Source organism: Carassius auratus, chromosome 7, assembly GCF_003368295.1.
Source record: "Carassius auratus strain Wakin chromosome 7, ASM336829v1, whole genome shotgun sequence".
Classification (NCBI taxonomy): Eukaryota; Metazoa; Chordata; class Actinopteri; order Cypriniformes; family Cyprinidae; genus Carassius; species Carassius auratus.
The window spans coordinates 24823252-24843244 of record NC_039249.1 but is presented as its reverse complement, the minus strand read 5'-3'; the positions used below and the strand labels follow the sequence as shown (position 1 = coordinate 24843244).

At 39.9% G+C, this 19993-nt stretch overlaps 1 protein-coding gene across 1 annotated transcript; it reads right to left on the bottom strand.

Moving 5' to 3' along the window:
- Positions 1-141: 141 nt before the first annotated feature.
- LOC113106303 (solute carrier organic anion transporter family member 3A1-like) lies at positions 142-19390 on the bottom strand. Its single transcript, XM_026268069.1, has 10 exons — positions 19253-19390; positions 13438-13897; positions 7582-7680; positions 7161-7421; positions 5796-5960; positions 5472-5670; positions 5110-5245; positions 3817-3989; positions 3630-3694; positions 142-2507 (listed from the first exon to the last, which is right to left on the bottom strand). Exons 1-10 carry the CDS (start codon positions 19388-19390, stop codon positions 2131-2133), a joined length of 2073 nt encoding a protein of 690 aa, XP_026123854.1. The 3' UTR covers positions 142-2130.
- Positions 19391-19993: the final 603 nt, after the last annotated feature.

Genomic DNA, 19993 nt, shown 5'->3' with positions numbered 1-19993 from the left:
GTGCTTGTAAATAATTCAGTTTCATATTCATTTGCTATAATCCTGTTCTGTGAAACATGCATTATGTGCAGAGACCTTTGCTTGGTCAACAGAGTATTTCATAATAACGGAGCGTATCATAATAAAAATGCAGAGACAATGTTTTAGTGCAGATAGATGTTCATGTAATTATTATTTTTTTTATTTGTACACCTTTTATGGTCATTACACATAAGCTTCATAATACAGACATGGGTAGAAAAATATACCACAACATTCCTCTGTAAGCATAACCTAATCTCCATCTGCATTTAACAATAATATATGTTTTTTCCAAAGTTAAGTCTTGTAACATCACCTGTAAAAGCCTAAAGCATCGCTATGTTCTACATTCTGGAGAGAATAGATTTAAATGGCACTATGTACAAGGTTGCTTAAGATATCACATATGTCTACATACAATACAATAAAGCATCTCGCGCTAATATACAGTTCCAGCATTATGAAAAACTGCCTCTCGGAGAGAACTCAGAACACTTAAATGGCATCACTTTGGCACTTTTACGGCAATGAATTATCTATAGAGAGGAATGATTATATAAACAATGACATCATTCTTATATCATCCCATTTGTTTTGACACCGGCCTCAACATTCAAGCAATCAAGCGTTTCGGCGTATATTGCAGTGCATTAAAATAATGTGCTGGGGAAGCCATTTACATTTGGGTTTGGGTTTTGCCCTATGTGGGTCTCTTAAGTGTACTTGCATCCAGTAAACCATCATTGAAGAGCAGCAGAAAAACAAATCATTTTCCTCTATAAAAAGCATTTAGCTTTATTACATTACCATAGACCTACCACCTTCCTGTCCTTTTTTTCTTTCTTTTTTTTTTACATTTATTTCTGTTTTTTTATTTGTCTTTTTTTATATAAAAAAGCATAGAAAATAATTCATGAGTATATTAAACAAATTCTTAGGTCCAATGTCATACAAAAATGTTTGAAATAAGTCTTTTTTTTATTATTATTATTATTTTATGTAACTCGGATTGACGTTTTAGTAGTTCATAAATAACTTTTGTTTATTTACGTGCTTCGTATATTGCAACATTAAAAAGTTTTACAATGTACTGTTGTAAAACTTTGTTAATCCTAGCATTTGGTCTTCCGAACGAATTTCCTTGAACATATTGATGACAGATTGGAAGAAAAAAGTACATAAGGTGCTGTAATACTATTATAAAACACCACTTAAGAAGATAATGCAGTAATAGAAGGGTAATGTCTACCTTCACCAAAACAACTGATCTCTTAAGATTCCCATGCGCCTGATCTGATGCATCAACATGCAATACCTCCATGCACTGAAATAAATCCATCCTTCCATCCTTCAATGTCCTCTGCTTGATAACAACAACTACTGATTAACGCTGCATGTTGCTCGAGTTTAAATCTCTGCAGGTGACAAATAACGAAGCATCACAAAACTAATGAACCTTTTGTCTATTCAAGCTATACGTTTTTTTTTTTTTTTTACAGACATGGGCCTAAAATGTACACTTATGTCTTTAGGTTGATTAATAGGTTACATGAAGTGTGAACTCTGCACTTGTATCTACACTTTTAATAGTTTAATGCCTGTACAGAGGAGATATCAAGTAATAACATCAAGCTTTCTAAGACCCTCCATAAAAATAGACCAATAAAATTTCCATAGCCTCACAATATTCGAGTAAATGTATTCGCTAATATCTCATAGAACTTATATGCTAATATTCTTTACATTTCTTAAAAAAATACTAAAAAGACCATTCAAAATGAAACCTAAAAAGGTGCTTGTATATGTAAGCTGGGGCTAGTTTTGACTTAAGGAAGATTAATTGTTCAGTTTTGGAACTGCAACCTAGCACATCCCCTAATGGATGCGTTTCATCCCCACATATCATACAAGTCCTGACTACAGTAACAGTCAAATTCATTTGGCTCTGTTTAGTCAAAACACCCTGGATATGCTAAAAGAGTGCCTATTTCTCCCAGGCAGCGGAAATGTGCAGAAATCTGCTTATATATGGACTTTCTTTTGAATAGAAGTGATATGAGACTAAATGATCATGTGCATATAAGCCGGCTGGCACTCTTTGGGGTGGGACTATATGGCTGACTCCATGTTCTCGCTCCAGGCGTGGTCATCGAGGTTGTAAATGAACTTGGTGCGGCTGGAAGGGTTCTGTGCAATGTCCTTGCCCAGATTGTCCAGGGTGAGGTTGGAGGTGAACAGCTGGCTTGGGGTCAGGTAGTCCTCACTGTTCTTTATGTACCTGGAGTAGTTCTGACGCAGACACTGCCAGGTGACGGCATAGAGGATGAAGGCGCTGGATTTGAGAACGATAGCGATGCTGACGTAAAGGTAACGGTAGGTTATGTTGTCGTAAAGCATGCAGGCCCCTTTAATGCCGCACACGGAGCTCCACAGTAGGCAGGTGGAGTCAATCCCCATGCCAAAGATGAGAGGTGGAGGAATGAAACCTGGAACGTGGAAAGCATGGCTGACTGTACTGTAATTGTTTAATACTTATTTCCAATGTCCTAAAAACAAATTGACAAATTTGTCACCATTCAAGATTTTTTAGTTTCTAAGTAATTTTATTTAGCAAGAACGCATCAAAAGTAACCGTCGAGACATTGCTAATGTCACAAAAGATTTCGGTTTCAAACAAATGCTCTTCTTTGAACTTTCTATTCAAAGAATCCTTATGAAATGTATCAGTTTCCAATAAAAAAAATTTAAGCACTGATGTTTTTCAACAATGAAAATAATTGTTTTCCTTGAGCACCAAATCATATTAGAATGGTTTCTGAAGTATCATGTGACACTGAAGACTAGAGTAATGGCTGCTGAAAATTCAGTTTATATTCAAAATATATTAAAATAAAAGTGATCCAGTGATCAAATCCGATTTGTGTATCCAGACATAACCAGACTATCTGCATGGGTTGCTTTGGTAATATAGGTGTACCCACGTATGTGACAAGGCTTTCAAAAGGGATGTGAAATAATGGAGGTGCTTTATCTTGCTCTCCAAATAAGAAACCTGTTTTCATTGCGGTGCAAAATTCCTTTGTCACACAAGAAAACGTGTTCAATGATGTAGTTACTATATGAATCCTCCTTTGCATTTCTGTCCCTGATTTTGACATTATCGTTGTATGTTGCATTAAGTGACACAAAAGAACATTTGAAATCTGATTTGAGCAGCCAGAGCATCTAGACTGAGATGCATCTGTAAAAACCTGTCTGGAATTGCATTTCAAACCTCCTCCAAATGTGGTTTGATTCCGATTCGAAAAATCACATCACATTGTTGTTGTTGTTTTTTTATGCAGTTCAAACTTGGATAAAATATGGATATGCAAAAAATCTTTTTTTTTCTGGCAGTCTAGAGCAAATCTTCTAGATCAATCTAAATAAATCTTCATTCAGAATCATTAAAGAATCTTACAGACTCAAAAATTTTAAATGGTATTTTGTATGTTTACTGTAACCAAACTTTAATATTATAAAGACGCAAGCTTAAAATAATTGTAAACAAACTGTAAAATTATCCTGCAGAGACACTGTAGGTGTTACTAGTTATGCAAATATCTTACCCAGCAGTCGGAGCAACAGGAAGAGAACTCCTAGAGCGTATGACTTCAGCTCTGGGCTCACAGTTCTACAGACAACAACAACTGATGGTTTAGTACATTATAGTTCATTATGATGTGCAGATGACAATTTGACCGATTAAGACTCATAAAAAAAAAAAATAACTCAAAAGGATGTCAGCAGCATTACCTGATCAGGATCATTACGGATGGAGTCTGGGCCATGGCTCCGATCATGCTGCATACGCACACAACTGCTAAGAAGGTGAGGAAGGCCTGCTGACAGCCTGGGTTGGAGCACTTCCCCGGCATGGCTGTACCAGGCCCGTCACCATGGGCAATGCACTTACAGCCTGTCAGATTCTGAGAAAGAGAGGAAGGAGAGCAGATCTGGTGCATATTTGATGATGGATCTTAAGCGCTGCTCTGGGGATTTCCAGGCGACCATCAAGAGAAAAAACAACCAAAGATTTGGAAGCCCGTTTCCACCACTGAATAAAATAATACTTTTTGTCTTGCAATTCTGACCTTTTTCATAGAATTGTGTTATATTAACTCACAACTGAGAGATATAAACATAATTGCAAGAAATATAGAACTGATGGATAAAAACTCAATTCTGATACCATTTTCTATGGTGGCCCAGTAGTGCACAACACAAAGCATAGGACTACTTTCATTGTGTTGCAATTTGTTTCCGTTCCGATGTAGCTTGTTTTTATTGTGTTGTGCCAATTTCATTATGTACTGACTAGGGGCGGGAATCACCAGAGGCCTCACTATACAATATTATCACGATACTTGTATCACAATACAATATTCTTGTGATTTTAAATATATTGCAATATATTGTAATTTATTACCTTTTTCCTTTATATTCAAATTATGTACCCAAATGGAAACTTTGGCAACATCTATTTTAACTAAAAAGAATCTTGTCTCAGTTTATCTCACTTCTTTTTTATTGCTGCAGTGCAAAATGGGATAGTCAAGCAGACAAACTGACCAACACTTTCATGAAAACCTGTCAAAAATGTTGTATGCACCTGGCAAACTCAATAATTTGTATTACAGTCTAATCTAACCTACCTTAATTACATATAAACAGGTATTTTTTAGGGGAGTCGCTGGAGCCGATACAGGATGGCTGCATCAATGACGTGCTCTGCAGTAGGGGTGCACGATAAATATCGTCCGATAATTAATGCGCACCTCGTCAGTAAAGCCGGTTCTCTAATCAGCGGTAAATTCCATCAGGTGTGTGGTTTCACATAGAACAGCTGTTACTACACAGAGCCGTTGTTAACTGACTAGCTGCGCAAATCCACATTCATTATCAGCGTTTATTTGTGCAGCTTTCTTACAAGTTCCCTATAAAATGTGCATGCTCCAAAGAGTTCTTATTTCAATGTCCCCTGGAGGCAGATGAATGTCTGAGTTTATTGATCTGTATGAATATGAATGGATGTGGGAGAAGACTCACGGTTTTAGTGCAGCCAGCCAGGCAGGCAGAGAGGTAGGTAACGCCGTTGGAGCCACAGACGGGGCTTAGAGAAGACGTGTAACAATTACAGCCTGACAGACATGTGGCCTCCGTCCGCTCCCATGAACCTAGACTCCTTAATGGAGAGAATGAATAAGGGATGAAAGAAGGACCACATGTTCCCTTTCAAACTCATAGTTTAGTGAGTCTGATCCTCTGTAAAATTAATGCTCCAATTCAGCTTACTGCTTTTGTGATGTGAACACTAAAGTCTTTATACTCTGAGTGTCTGTATTTATTGCCAATTGTTGTGGATCATTAAAAATTTGTGTGAGGCTTTTATGGTGAAGCGCTCTACTCACTCGTTGCCATAGGCAACAGTAACCCCAGCGACCGGGCCCGTATCACAGCCAAGGAAGAGGAAGGAGACGTAGCAGGCTGTAGAGATGATATTGACTAGCATAGCCAGACGAATAGCCCCTAACGCAGACAGATTCATCTTCTTCACCAGGAGCCCACCCAGGAAAATGCCCAGACAAGCACAGGGGATTGCTGTCATACCTGAAAACACACAGATTTGACAGGCAGCTTTCAGTTACTTGCAGGGATTGCATATGAAACAGCATTTTATAAGTTGGATGTTATAATGTTATATGCAGCTTTGAAATTATTCAGTTTTTGTTTACCTAGGAGCTGATTAGCGGAGGACGTTGAGAGGTTGAACTGCTGCTCAAGATATTTCCCTAGGAAGGCAGCAAATCCAGCCACCACAGCGATTTCCATACAGGCAGCGAGAATGACACAGGTGAAAACCGGGTTGGACAGCAGATGCTTAGTCACCTTAGGGATAACTGGGAAGAAATTAGACTCGTTCAAATTTTGTATGAAAAAAGGATATGCAAATTTGATGCCCCTCTTTTGAAGTGGCCTTTTATTAAAATGTAACGAGAGCTGTTTTATTTTTTTGTATATTTCATGATAAGTTTAAACTGTGTAAGAAAATATAAAGCATAATACAATAAAGACAACACTTTCCAAAATTGAAAGTCCGTGTGAACCGGAAGTTGCAAATTAATTTTCTCCAGTGTTGTGATGTATTTCCGAGAGAAACGGAATACTTAATGAGGAAAAAATAGTGGGCGTGGCTTTATTTTCCAACTAGCACCTGATTGGATCTAGAAAAGTAGGTGATTGTTATGTCGAATCTGTCTTGATTTAATCAAACACACAGGCAGCCTGTCTACTGTCAGTTGGAGGGGCGTGGTTACGGATGCTAAGCAGACACCCAAATCGTCAAACTTAGTCATCAGGGAAGGTCCTCCAATGCAGAGGGGAGGGGCATTTTCAGATTTTAATTAAAATTAAGAAGCCAAAAATGTTTTTTGTGTGGATTGACTTTCATGGATGAATTGTTCACCAAAAAACCATCAATGTAGGCAAACAAAGAAAATATGGTCAATTTTGATTTCAGGTGGACTTGAATTACTGGCCTTGTAATATTATAAAGAACCTTTATAATGAATTTGAATTTTATAAACCATTTTATATGTTACATAAAAATATTTTATTTGAAATGTATTTATATAGATAAAAAAATATATATTCAATTAACTGTGATAAAACAATAGGAATTAAAATGAATGTGATTTGCTTTAAACATATTAAAGTCTTTAAAATGCTCTGTTTGACACATTTTTATGTAAATGTTACATTATAATACAATATTTAACTTTCTACAGCATCCCCATAAATGTACAAAGGACAAGCAGTTTGGAGAATTGATTTATAGATAGATCGATAGAAGGTTTTTTTTTTTTTTCTCTCTAGGAGGGTCCCCAAACCCCTGTTTAAAAGTCCCTTTTGCAATCTATTTACAGCATTTGGAGAGATAAGTCTTGTCCTAAAACTACTATAAATAATGAACTGACAGCAATGACAAATCAAACAAAATAATTATTTATTTTATGTATGAAAAAAACCTTAAAAACCTATAAAACCTTATGCATGACCTGTGTGTGTTTAGACTCATTTTGTCTTGTCCTCTCTCTCACCCTTCAGGTGCTGGCAGCAGGTGAGACCAGTGTTGATCTCTGGGTCATCTGAGGCTTTAACTCCTTCATACTCCTGCACCAGCTCAGCAGGCAGCATGGCCTGCTCACTCTCGCCCCCCGGGCCCTCCCCAGGCTCGTTCAGCGACTGTGGGAACCCAAACATGAAAAGCGAGGAGAGGAAGAGGAAAAGGCCACAGATGATAAAGCCGCCCCACCAGGCACCGATCCAGCGCGGATCGTCAGGAGTGATGTCCAGCGTGCCTGTTAGGAGCGAACAGAGATCTGATGAGATATTTACTGAGACATCATGTTTAATTACATGTAATGATTTAACAGCCTGCCTTTATCTAAAACCACTTACAAAAAAAATAACAAAAGTCATTCATATTTCAGTGTGTCCATTGTTGATGCCGGCACTTACTTGTGTCAATGAAGACTGCATCAACATAAACTTTGGTGCACAGAGAGCCAAGAATAAAACCACAGGCTGGTCCAAACACCAGTGTAGAGAATAAGATACCTGTAATGCAATACCAAAGACTAGAGTTAATTAAGTTATTTAATAAAAGTGTATTCATACAGGCTGCCTTGGCTAAACTGTTGTCTTTCACTTAAATGAAATTCATTAAAAAACCCTTGACTCAAACCCTTCAGTTATTAACAAGGCATTTACACTAATAATCTAGCTGCTTATGTACAATAAATAGCCTCTGTTTAGGGCAGTATTTTAGAGTTTATTATTAGAACTATTACAGAAGGAAAAATATTCAAATATCATATTCTGTTCGGAAAGAGAACCTAAAGTAGCCCAAAGGAAAAGAACCATTTCATTTAGTTATTTTGTGCATTTAAAATATTCTCTGGGTGAAAAAGTTAATTTGCATAATCTACATCATCACTGCAATAACCGGCACCTGATGCGTTTATGTAAAAGCTGATAATACACACATTTCTCTGTTGATTATCATATCTTGTGGGAGTACTAAAAGAGTAGAGGCCAACAAATAGATTGTGCATGTGTTGGTACAGGTTGTACCATCAGATGTTCTACCCTTCGGCGAGTAATTATCTGTCCAGACACAGAAGCAGCACAGCATAATCATTAAAAGAGAACATTGAAGTACATAAACAGCCATATACTTCTATAAATTAATGTGAGAGATAATGACACACAGGTGATGGGATAATCTTGTTTCATCCTGAAGGGGATTATTTTGTGATAATGGCCAACTGTTCATTCTCTTATGCATTACATGCCTACTTACCAAATAAATACACTACCATTCAAAAGTCTAGGCTTGGTAATGTCTTTGAAAAAATATCTTATGCTCACCATTTGCATTTGCACCACGTGCTGCATTCATCTGAATAAAACTACAATAAAATCAGTTAATTTTAAAATAACCATTTATATATATATATGGATTTTTTTCCTGAGATGGCTAAACAGAATTTTCATTCTTTAATAACAATTATTTAAAATATAAATCTTTTGTAAGATCATAAATGTCTTTAATGTTCCTTTTGATCAATTAAATGCATAATCCGTAGTAAAAAAGTAATATATTTAAAAGACATTTATTTCACACCAAGCATAGTTAATGAGAATTAAACTTAATTTGGCGTACTTGTGCACAATGCACATTTCTTAATATTAGGTCTAAAATGTGTTTTATTGTAATTTTTATGAGGATTGTATGATCTTTAAATAATATTGGTCTTTAAATGCAAAATATTTAAAGTGTACCTGGAGTACACTTGCAATAGTTCCACTTTAGCACAATCAAATATACAAAGTTTATCTCGGCAAAGGAGAAGTGCTCACTAACACAGATTTAGAAAGATTTGTGAACATTATTTGAGATAAATATGCCTTTTGTACGGTGGCCAAGACTACGGTGCCCGTAAAGTGACTTGTTCGGTTTACTTAGTTTTGTCGTGGCCACGACATAATAGCTCGTGGGAACGTGATAATATGTTGTGGCCACGAGATATTAATTTGTGGGAACGTCATATTAACTTGTGGGAACGTCATATTATGTCGTGGCCATGAGATCATTTTGTCGAGGTAACGACATCCTTATGTCGTGGCCTCGAGATGCTATGTTGAGGGAACAACATCCATTTCTCATGGCCACGACTTCTTATGTTGAGGGAATGATAATTTTTTCTTGTGGCCACGAGTTTAATGCGTAAAAAAACCTGTGTGACCATAGCAACCCGGGATTATCAGAGATGGAATCATTAATATTTTATTTTGAATTAAGTTGTTATTATTATATTAACCGTATGCTTTGGCTACCATGCTGTATTACCTGCGATCGTCAGCATTCAACAGAAGTTTATCATAAATAAATATTACATAAAGTTCATAATAAAATATAAAAAACTTTTTTTATCCATCCCACAGTCTTGTTAGGCCATTAACTGATAGTCTTTCCCCCGTAATATATGTACATTATTATTATTATTATTATTATTATTATTAGCCTATTATTATGAGTTATATTTTTTATTTCGTTTATATTAATTTTTTTGACTCAATTTAAGACAAAACTAAGTAAACCGAACAAGTCACTTTAAGGGCACCGTACAAGACAGCTCAGCACGCTCCAACTTAAGAAAACACATTCAAATTGAAAAAAACATCAGCAAATGAAGAAAATATCTTCATTAGTTTGACAACACAAGTGTTGCAATTTGCAAATCATCACAAAACATGCATAAACGAAATGCTCTGCAAATCATCACAACACCTACAAAATGGGAGTTTTGAAAGGTATGTTCCAACGATATTGTTTTTGTGTCACTATTGTGTAGTTGTGGCCTGGACTTTACTATACTCATTGAATTATGCTGCAGTTGCATGACAACGACATAGTCAAAAACTGAAATGTTTTTCCCTTGCATTTTTTTTAATTTTCACGTATACACGACAACCTTTTCAAAATGATTCGCATTCACACATATCTGCAAAAAGGGCCAAAAATGCTGTATTTTGAATGCCAGGCTAGTAGTTGGTGCTGTGACCTTGTTGTAAACAGTACATGTAGGGAAGTGAGGATTATATGTCGTAGGCCTATATGATGCGTCTCTGCTAAATCCACACTTTGCTGAAGAAGTGTTAGCAAACTCTTGAGCAGCAACAACAGTACTATATACTCTGCCATTTATTGTATTTATTATATGTTTGTTCGCACTTGCCTTTAAAATTGACAAGTACTGTCCTGCACATGTCTACATATCTAGCACGTGCTATGCATGTGCATGACATCACCATTTTCAAAGATTCCTGTTTTGGGTGTTTACACGGAAACGATAATGGTGGCGTTTTCAAATATTTGCACTTTTTAAACCCTTTTTCAAAAATATGTATTTTCAGTCCACAATACGTCAATTTGTGAAAAAGAACAAAATAAATGCCCCCCTAGAATTATTATTAAAACTATATAGTTACCACTATATAGTCATCATCATTGGTGTAAACAGGTCTTTACAATGGAAAGAATAAACCTACTGTAAAGTTAAGAAGGGAGAAAGGCGTGTAACATGACCTTTAATTGTATATTTACTCTGATCTTTAAAAACGGTTTTAGTTTTATCCATTAGCCTGGATGAAAATGTATTAAGCATCTTGCAATGTTACCCCTCACAAGAGAATGTAATCCTAGATCAGTTCTCTTACTCTGGTTTTCAGTATAAATACAGATCCTGGATAATTCACTTTAAACAAATGGGCCTTTCTTGTGCCTTTGCAAATGACACCAAATGCATTTCAGTTCACCAGAGCCTCTGTGATCAAACAGCTAAATAACTTGATTCCACCATGCCCACCAAAGTCTGTCTCCAAAGAGGACATTCATGTTTATGTTAGTTTATATTTTGCTTAAATAAGCGATTCGTCAAGTTGAAAGGCTAAAAAGATGCTTGCATGGGTTACACAGACATTAATGCTCAAAGACAGACAAGTCAGCTCAATGCAAAGACATCAGAAACACTGCAGAAAAGAAGACATGCTGTAAATGCTTTAAAAAAACACACATGCAAACCCACAGACATTCTCAACTATCTTCTGGGCCTCTTAACACTACTCAACAATAACAGTCATACATTGATCAATTTCCATGCTAGGGTTTCATTTCAGGAGATTTTTAAGACATTCAAATCTGGGGTTAATCTGTTCCTTATTTGTAAATGTATGGAGAATCATTGTAGTCATGCGTAAGAAAGAGAGTGAGAATAACAGAGAGAGAGGGAGAGTGAGCTGCCTGAGGGATGACAGAGCAGCCAGCACACATTAGCTTCATAGCAGAAGTAACAAGGCCATCACTGCTTCTTGTTTACTCCTTAACATCATGGCAACAGGAGATTAAGACAGTGGCGCACTACACTAAACCAATGGGTTTAAGCTTGATACTTGCAAATGTCCCAAGTGAGTTTACTGCAAACCTATACTATAGCTATTCCAGCCAAATACAATATCTATGCTGTTTGTATACCTTCATGGCTTTCTGCCAGAGAGTCCTGCAAGATGCAGGATGCACTAAGGATACAACCTTTTGTGGCTTATAAATCATTAATAATAGTAAGTGCTGTAATTGCTGCAATGGCAGGATATTGACGGTACTGCTACATGATATACCCTAAAACAACAACAGTACTTTTGTAGTGTTTCTTTTAGTGCCTGACCAGCACATTTGCAGATGCTTTCGCAGGGGTTCAAGTAGTATTTAAAATACAGCTTCTTAAACATATTGAGAGAGATATCCAAAAAGTCTTTCTCAGGCTACTGTGGTTACAAACACAAACTCTCTAGGTCCAACCTATTACACTTCTAGTTCACTGTTTCCTATTGTTTGGTGTACATGCTGGTGATTGCCATGGCACTTGGTTCAAATACAAAAGGAGAGCTTTTTGAGCAGGTCATATTGTTCTCTTCTAAAATGGAGTAAAACAGATTAAGGCAAAAAAGTCTGTTCAGAATTATTAATCTGTATCATTTTACAATAATGTTCTGTATATTACTGTAGGTATTATGAACCAACATTGTACAATACTTTTATTTTTGATAGCTATCATGAACTAATATGAACTAATAACTAACTTATTATTATTATTGATATTTCATATTATTATAATTATTATTGCAATAATTATAATTAATAGTTTTAATTATTTTAATAAAGGTTTTATATAATAGTTTAATAAAATCAATTTCAAAATCCAAGTACCCCTCGTCGCCAAGTACCCATCGATCTACTAACAATTCTGTTCCTTATTAAGGTAAGAGAACAAAATTAAGTGAAAAAGTGAAAGTCGTGACATTTGCCAAATATAGTAACCCATACTTGGAATTGGTGCTCTGCATTTAACCCATCCAAGTGCACACACAATCAGTGAGAAGTGAACACACCCTGAACACACACCCGGAGCAGTGGGCATCTATAGATCCAGCACTCAGGGAGAAACTGGGGGTTCAGTGCCTTGCTCAAGGGCACTTCAGCCATAAGTATTGAGGGTGGAAGAGAGCGCTGTTCATTAACTCCCTCCACCTACAACTCCTGCCAGCAGGAGACTCGAACCGGTGACCTTCTGGTAACTAGTCCAACTCTCTAACCATTAGGCCACAGCTGCCCCAAAGTGTATTATGCATGAATGTTTCCTATATTTGTAGCCCTAATGAAAAATTTACTAAAATGTATTTGAAATATATTTATTTCATGCTAAGTATACTACAATTAAATTTACCTATTAATGTACTTAATAAAAACACCCTGCCCTTTTAGTACTAAACTGGTCTGCTAGTCTGCTAAAATGGAACAACTAATTTAAATACACTTTAATTGTGCGGAAGTAGTGCTGAAGTCAACTAAAGATATACTGAAGTATATCTGATTGTACTAAAGTGGAACTACTGCAAGTATCCTTTATGTAAACTTGCATTTAAAGGCTGATATTATTCAATATCATACAATCCTCATTAATAGGGACATTAAAACACATTTTAGGCTTAATATTAAGAAATGTGCATTGTGCACAAGTAGTACTCCAGATAGTTTAATTATCATTTTATATTAGTAAGTCTTGAGCTATATATCAGTAAATATGTTAATAGATTTTAACTATAGTGTAAAATAAATGTATTACTTTTTTCACTAGGAAGTACATAGCAGTAAAATAAATGTGCTACTGGCTAGGTTTGTCATCTACAGTTATGATGATATCAGGGCACTTGGTAGTGTACATGACACAGGAAGGTTGTGCAAATAACTCTCACCAATATAAAGGGAAGAGTCTTCTCGTCTGACGTGATCATCAATGTAAGACACTCCCAGAGGTTGCAGGGGTGTCGCTCCAACCCCCAGAAGCATTTGAGCTCCGATAAGCAGCAGGTACATCATGTTGGTATTGGTTCTATTCCCACAGATGTAACCAGGATCAGAGAGCCCTGCTCGACTGGTATTGGAGCACACATTCTTTCCATGTCCCACAGGTCGTGACTCTCCAGACTGATATTCATACTGGTGGGTCAAGAACTCAGGCAGCGCTGAGAGTAACGCTCCCAACGCCATCACGATGCCCCCACAACCAATCAGCCGCGGCCGATGGGCCCTGGCCCCAAAGTAGCTTACGAATAGGATGAGGGCAAGGTTGCCAATCTCAAAGCTGCTAGCGATCACACCCACATCAGCACTCTGCAAGTTGAAACGTCGCTCTAGTGTGGTGAGGACACTGACCTAAAATATAAAGAAACATACTGTGTTACAAAGCTGTATGCACATTAGAACTGACACCAAATCAATAGTTGTCTGTTTATAAAAAAAAAAAATCTATATTCACAACTAACAATATTTAATTCAAGGCTTATGGATCTTAACATAGATTGGTGATATTTTGTTGAGAACATAGATGCTTTATTGAATGTATAAATCAAATATAAACATCCATATGAGTGTTGTCAAATTGTTAAAATGACTATGAAAAAAAATGCTAATCAATGATATCAATACACTCCCAATCCTACATGACAGTTTGCGAGAAACGCGGCAGTTTTGTATGGCGTCGAGCTGTGAATGCAGACACGATGGCTGGATTGCGTTTACATTAATGTTACATTGAGATCCGATCACAATGCGTCCTCCTCGACTACCTCTGGACCAGTACACGCTGATCGGATAACATTCATATCAGAAGCGCGTTTACACTTGTCTTTTTAATATGTATGTGGACAACATCCGGATACAGGTCCATGTTAATGCCAAGTGTAAATGCAGCCTATTACTGACGTTAACGCACAGGGAAAATGTGTAACAGATGCCCGCAGATACAAACTGGTTAAATAATGTTTTAAGATAGTTAAAGGGTTAGTTCACCTAATAATCAAAATTATGTAATTAATAACTCACCCTCATGTCGTTCTAAACCCGTAAGATCTCCTTTTATCTTCGGAACACGGTTTAAGATATTTTAGATTTAGTCCGAGAGCTCTCAGTCCCTCCATTGAAACTGTGTGCACGGTATACTGTCCATGTCCAGAAAGGTAAGAAAAACATCATCAAAGTAGTCCATGTGACATCAGAGGGTCATTTAGAATATTTTGAAGCATCGAAAATACATTTTGGCTGACACTCCCTCTGAGTTCAAACAAACCAATATCCCGGAGTAATTCATTGACTCAAACAGTACACTGACTGAACTGCTGTGAAGAGAGAACTGAAGATGAACACCGAGCCGTAAGACCGGAAGAGAAGACAATGATGAATAACGTCGTGGTTTTTGCTATTTGTGACCAAAATGTATTTTCAATGCTTCAAAAATTTCTAACTGACCCTCTGATGTCACATGGACTACTTTGAAGATGTTTTTCTAACCTTTCTGGACATGGACTGTATACTGTATGCTTAGTTATTTATAAAACATAACGTTAATATAACGACTTGAAGGCTATCTGGAAAAAAGGCCTGAATGCTCATGAACGTGTCTTCTGAATGAATGTCACACACCTGGACTCATTTAATGTGTTTTTGCCCATGACCCAGTTTCTGTCTTTCCGTGTTTGATTTGTTCCCAGGTGTGTCCATTCTCTTCCTCATGTGTTCCATGTCCCTGTTAATTTATGATTCCATCCACCTGTGTTTCCCCAATTATCCTTTGTACTTAAGCCTTGTCCTTTCAGTTCTGTTTTGTGGGGTCTTCTCACTTGTGATCATTTGCATTTGCTACTTACGTGTGTCTACCTCTGTGCTCCATGTTGGATATCCCCTGTGTTGGATATATTAAAAACCTTATTCCGTTTATCCTCGACTCCGTATTCCTTCAGGCAGCGTAAAACCGTGACAGAAGACCCGACCTCAAAAGAGAAAATAGAAAACTGCGTGTTCTTCCCTCCGTTGTGCTTTTGTTTTTTCACAGTCTTTTCTTTTTTTAGTGTCTATGGATCCCCTCTATCGTCCCGAATTCCTCATCCTCCTGCTGAAGCAGGAAGGACGTTCTCTCGAGGACCATACCAGACAGTTTTTCCTATTAGCTAATGCCACCAGCTACCCGGACGGCGCGCTCTGCACCTTCTACAACACCAGCCTGAACTCCAAATGCAGAGCGTTGTCGTCCGAAGATGGTCCTCGAGAGAATTTCGCCGCATACGTGGAGTGGACTCTGGCGAGAAATGGCTCATCTCTCACCGTCTGCCCCATAGAGGACCTCGCCAGCCCCACTCCCGACCCAGAGACCAGCCAGCCACCATCTCGCTACACGGAGCCAGAGCCCACCGCAGCCGCAGAGCCCGAGCCATCCATTGACAGGGAACAGGATCTCGAGAGCGCGACTGACCAGGTGTGTGAGCCGGCAACACCGTGCATCGTGGGAGTCCTCGTGGAGATCGAGGGCGTGGAGGAAAGCCCTGCCCACACTCCTGCGACTGAGGGTGAGCTGTATACAGTCTCTGAAGATCGTATGGAGCAAGTTCTGGATCTGATGGACTGGTCTATGGAGGTAATCCCTAATTTTCCTGTTTCCCCGCTGGTTCCGTCCAGCCCTGATTCCCCTGTATACCCTCTCAGTCTCCCACTCCTACCTCCTCCAGTCATTTCCTCTGCTCCATTTCCGCTGGTTACGCCCAGCCCTGAGTTTTCTGTTTCTCCGCTGGTTCCGCCCAGCTCTGAATCTTCTGTGTCTCCGCTGGTTCCGCCCAGCTCTGAATCTTCTGTGTCTCCGCTGGTTCCGCCCAGCCCTGAGTTTTCTGTGTCTCCGCTGGTTCCGCCCAGCCCTGAGTTTTCTGTTTCTCCGCTGGTTACGCCCAGCCCTGAGTTTTCTGTTTCTCCGCTGGTTATGCCCAGCCCTGAGTTTTCTGTTTCTCCGCTGGTTCCGCCCAGCCCTGAGTTTCCTGTAGCTCCGCCCAGCTCTGAATCTTCTGTTTCTCCGCTGGTTACGCCCAGCCCTGAGTTTTCCGTTTCTCCGCTGGTTTCGCCCAGCCCTGAGTTTCCTGTAGCTCCGCCCAGCTCTGAATCTTCTGTTTCTCCGCTGGTTACGCCCAGCCCTGAGTTTTCCGTTTCTCCGCTGGTTACGCCCAGCCCTGAGTTTTCTGTTTCCCCGCTGGTTCCGCCCAGCCCTGAGTTTCCTGTGTCTCCGCTGGTTCCGCCCAGCTCTGAATCTTCTGTGTCTCCGCTGGTTCCGCCCAGCTCTGAATCTTCTGTGTCTCCGCTGGTTCCACCCAGCCCTGAATCTTCTGTGTCTCCGCTGGTTCCGCCCAGCCCTGAATCTTCTGTGTCTCCTGTATTCCCTCCCAGCCTCCCTCTCCCGCCTCTCCCCAAGCCTGCTGGTCCCTCTACTCTTTCGCTGGTTCCGTCCAGTCCTGATCCTCCTGTCCTTCCTCCCATCCTTCTCCTCTCTCCTCCTCCTAGACCAGCCAGTTCCTCGCCATCCCTGCTGGTGCCAGTCAGTCCCGCAGCTCACCCTCAGTCCGCGCCATCGGGGCGCGATGGTTCGCCGCTGGACTGCCAGTCTCCAGCTCCGCCTTGGCGCGTTAAGGCCCTGTCTCCGCCTCCAGCCTCCGAGCCCTGGACTCCTCCTCGGTCCTTCGACCCAGCGGCTCCGCCTTGGCTCTTAGCTCCCTCGTCTCCACCGTGGCCTGTCATCCCACCTGCTCCACCGGGCTCCCTCGTCCCTCCGGCTTCACCTTGGTCAGTCGTCGACCATCCGCCACCTCGGGACTCCTCTCCTCTGGTTCCACCTCGTCACTCCATCCCTCCGGCTCTGTCAGGCTCCTCCTTCCCTCCGGTTCCACCTCCATCCTCGGTCGCTCCGGCTCCACAGCGGTCTGCCAGGACCCCGCCTCCGCCTTGGTCGCCTGAGCCTTCTGCTCCACCTAGGCCCTCCGGAACCTCGTCGTCACCCTGGCTCTGCGGCTGTGCTGCTCCATCTTGGGCTCCTCACCCACCGGTGCAGTCTCCGCCTGTCGGCTCCCTGGTGTCGTCGACCCTTCCTTCACCATGGCTCCTCCCGCCGTCGACTCCACCTTGGATCTCCGTCCTGGCTGGTCTCTGGTGGACCATCTGGCTCTTCCTGCTCCTGTCTCCTCCCTGGCTCCTTCCTCCATCTCCTCCCTGGCTCCTCCTTCTGTGGTCCCTGTCTGCTGGCCCCCTCCTGGAAGTCCGTCCTCCACCGGAACCTCCTCCCAAGTTCCCACCCACGCCTCCCTCTGTTGTTTCTACGGTGCGAGGACGCACCTACCGGGAGGGGGGAGTACTGTCACACACCTGGACTCATTTAATGTGTTTTTGCCCATGACCCAGTTTCTGTCTTTCCGTGTTTGATTAGTTCCCAGGTGTGTCCATTCTCTTCCTCATGTGTTCCATGTCCCTGTTAATTTATGATTCCATCCACCTGTGTTTCCCCAATTATCCTTTGTACTTAAGCCTTGTCCTTTCAGTTCTGTTTTGTGGGGTCTTCTCACTTGTGATCATTTGCATTTGCTACTTACGTGTGTCTACCTCTGTGCTCCATGTTGGATATCCCCTGTGTTGGATATATTAAAAACCTTATTCCGTTTATCCTCGACTCCGTATTCCTTCAGGCAGCGTAAAACCGTGACAATGAACTACTTTTGTGGACGCATTGGTGCCAATTCTTACCTAGTTACGTTTTCTTTTTTCTTTAAATAGTTAGAATACTAGAAAACTAGAATATATAGCCGAATGGTATCAAGGCTACTTGAATAATTATATATATAAAAAAATTCAGACCCCCAATAAAATGGAATTGGAATCAGACCCCCAATAAAATGTAATAGCAATCCTTTTTCTATTCTGTTTTATTTATTTATTTATTTTAATCACAGATGGTGCATATAAATTTAAACATGACTGTAAATGCATTAGTTAGAAAAAGTCTAATTTCCATCAGCCCTACCGAATTTCAACCAAAAACACCCTAATAACAAAATTTAATATTAAAAAAACTATTAAAACTGTTATAAACATGCAAAAAGGTAAGAAATAATTAAAATGCTTATTTACTTTTCCACAGTAATATTGTCCCTATAAAGTGACCAGTCACAGGACCTAGTCCTAGACACTAGTGAATATTAATTGGAAAGTTAATGGAGAAATTGAAAAAAGTACTTGTCAGATTACTTCTAGTAATTAGAAAATTAGTAGTACTATACAGTAACAGTAAAATAAAATATGTTAAGAAATAAATGCCAAAAAAGCTTGCCATATCTCATTGCTCTGACATATCTGATATCATTCTGACATATTTCTGTAAGTGGCTTAAAGATAAAATAATCGATCGTTGAGATTATCTTATTTTTGTCTTGGAACCACTGATGCACAGAATGATGAAAATGAGAGAGATGTGTTTGACCACTGGGCCATTCACTGGACTGATGATCATTTTGCATTATAGCGCCTATAAATCATAAGGAAATAAAGCAGTAGCGATACACACACGCGCAAGGAGCCCTCTACCTCACGATGCTGTTTATTTCTATCGCTTTAGGGAAAATATAAGCGATGCGCATCGGACACCATTCAATGTCATCCACATACAGTACGTACGCAGTATGAGCTGCGTGTGTTAATGGCTCGACTCACCAGATAGGCTCCTACAGTGCCCTGTGCCAACATTAAGGCACATTCTGATATGAGGAATATTTTGATGTTGGAGAAGCATGATGTCTTCTTCTGGCACTCGTCTGGCTCAGTGTCTGGCGTGCTTCCTTCCGTGTACATCCTCTGATGCGGACTGCTGCAAGCAGAAAGACAGGCTCAGACAGAAGGTGACCATTGAGGACGAGTGCAGATGGATCCTCAACGAGACGTGCGCGGCTCCATTAACATCGCCTCCGGTTCCGGTCCGCCTTCGAATTAAATCGTGTGAAATTACTCTGGAGCGTCCTAGTAGCCTACTGTCACCTCAAAAACTGCGCACTCACGTATGATCTGATAATCTGAATGGTCCAAAGGAACCGACGGAAGACGGCAGCCTATTAATAACCATGAACATCACCGACACGGAAACTGCGGTTCGGTGTTACGTGAGACGGTTACAGTGAGTCTTCCGTGAGGAGAGTTTGCCGGTGTCTGTGGAGGACTCAGCCCATGCGTGTCTTCATCCACACCAAAGCCTGCACCAAATGATGACCTCGCTCTCCTTTCCCTTTCTACTGGCTCTCTTTATTTCCTCCCCCTCCCACAAACACAGCTGATAGATAGATAGATAGATAGATAGATAGATAGATAGATAGATAGATAGATAGATAGATAGATAGATAGATAGATAGATAGTTAGATAGATAGACAGATAGCCACATTGGCAGATTATATTAAAGCCTT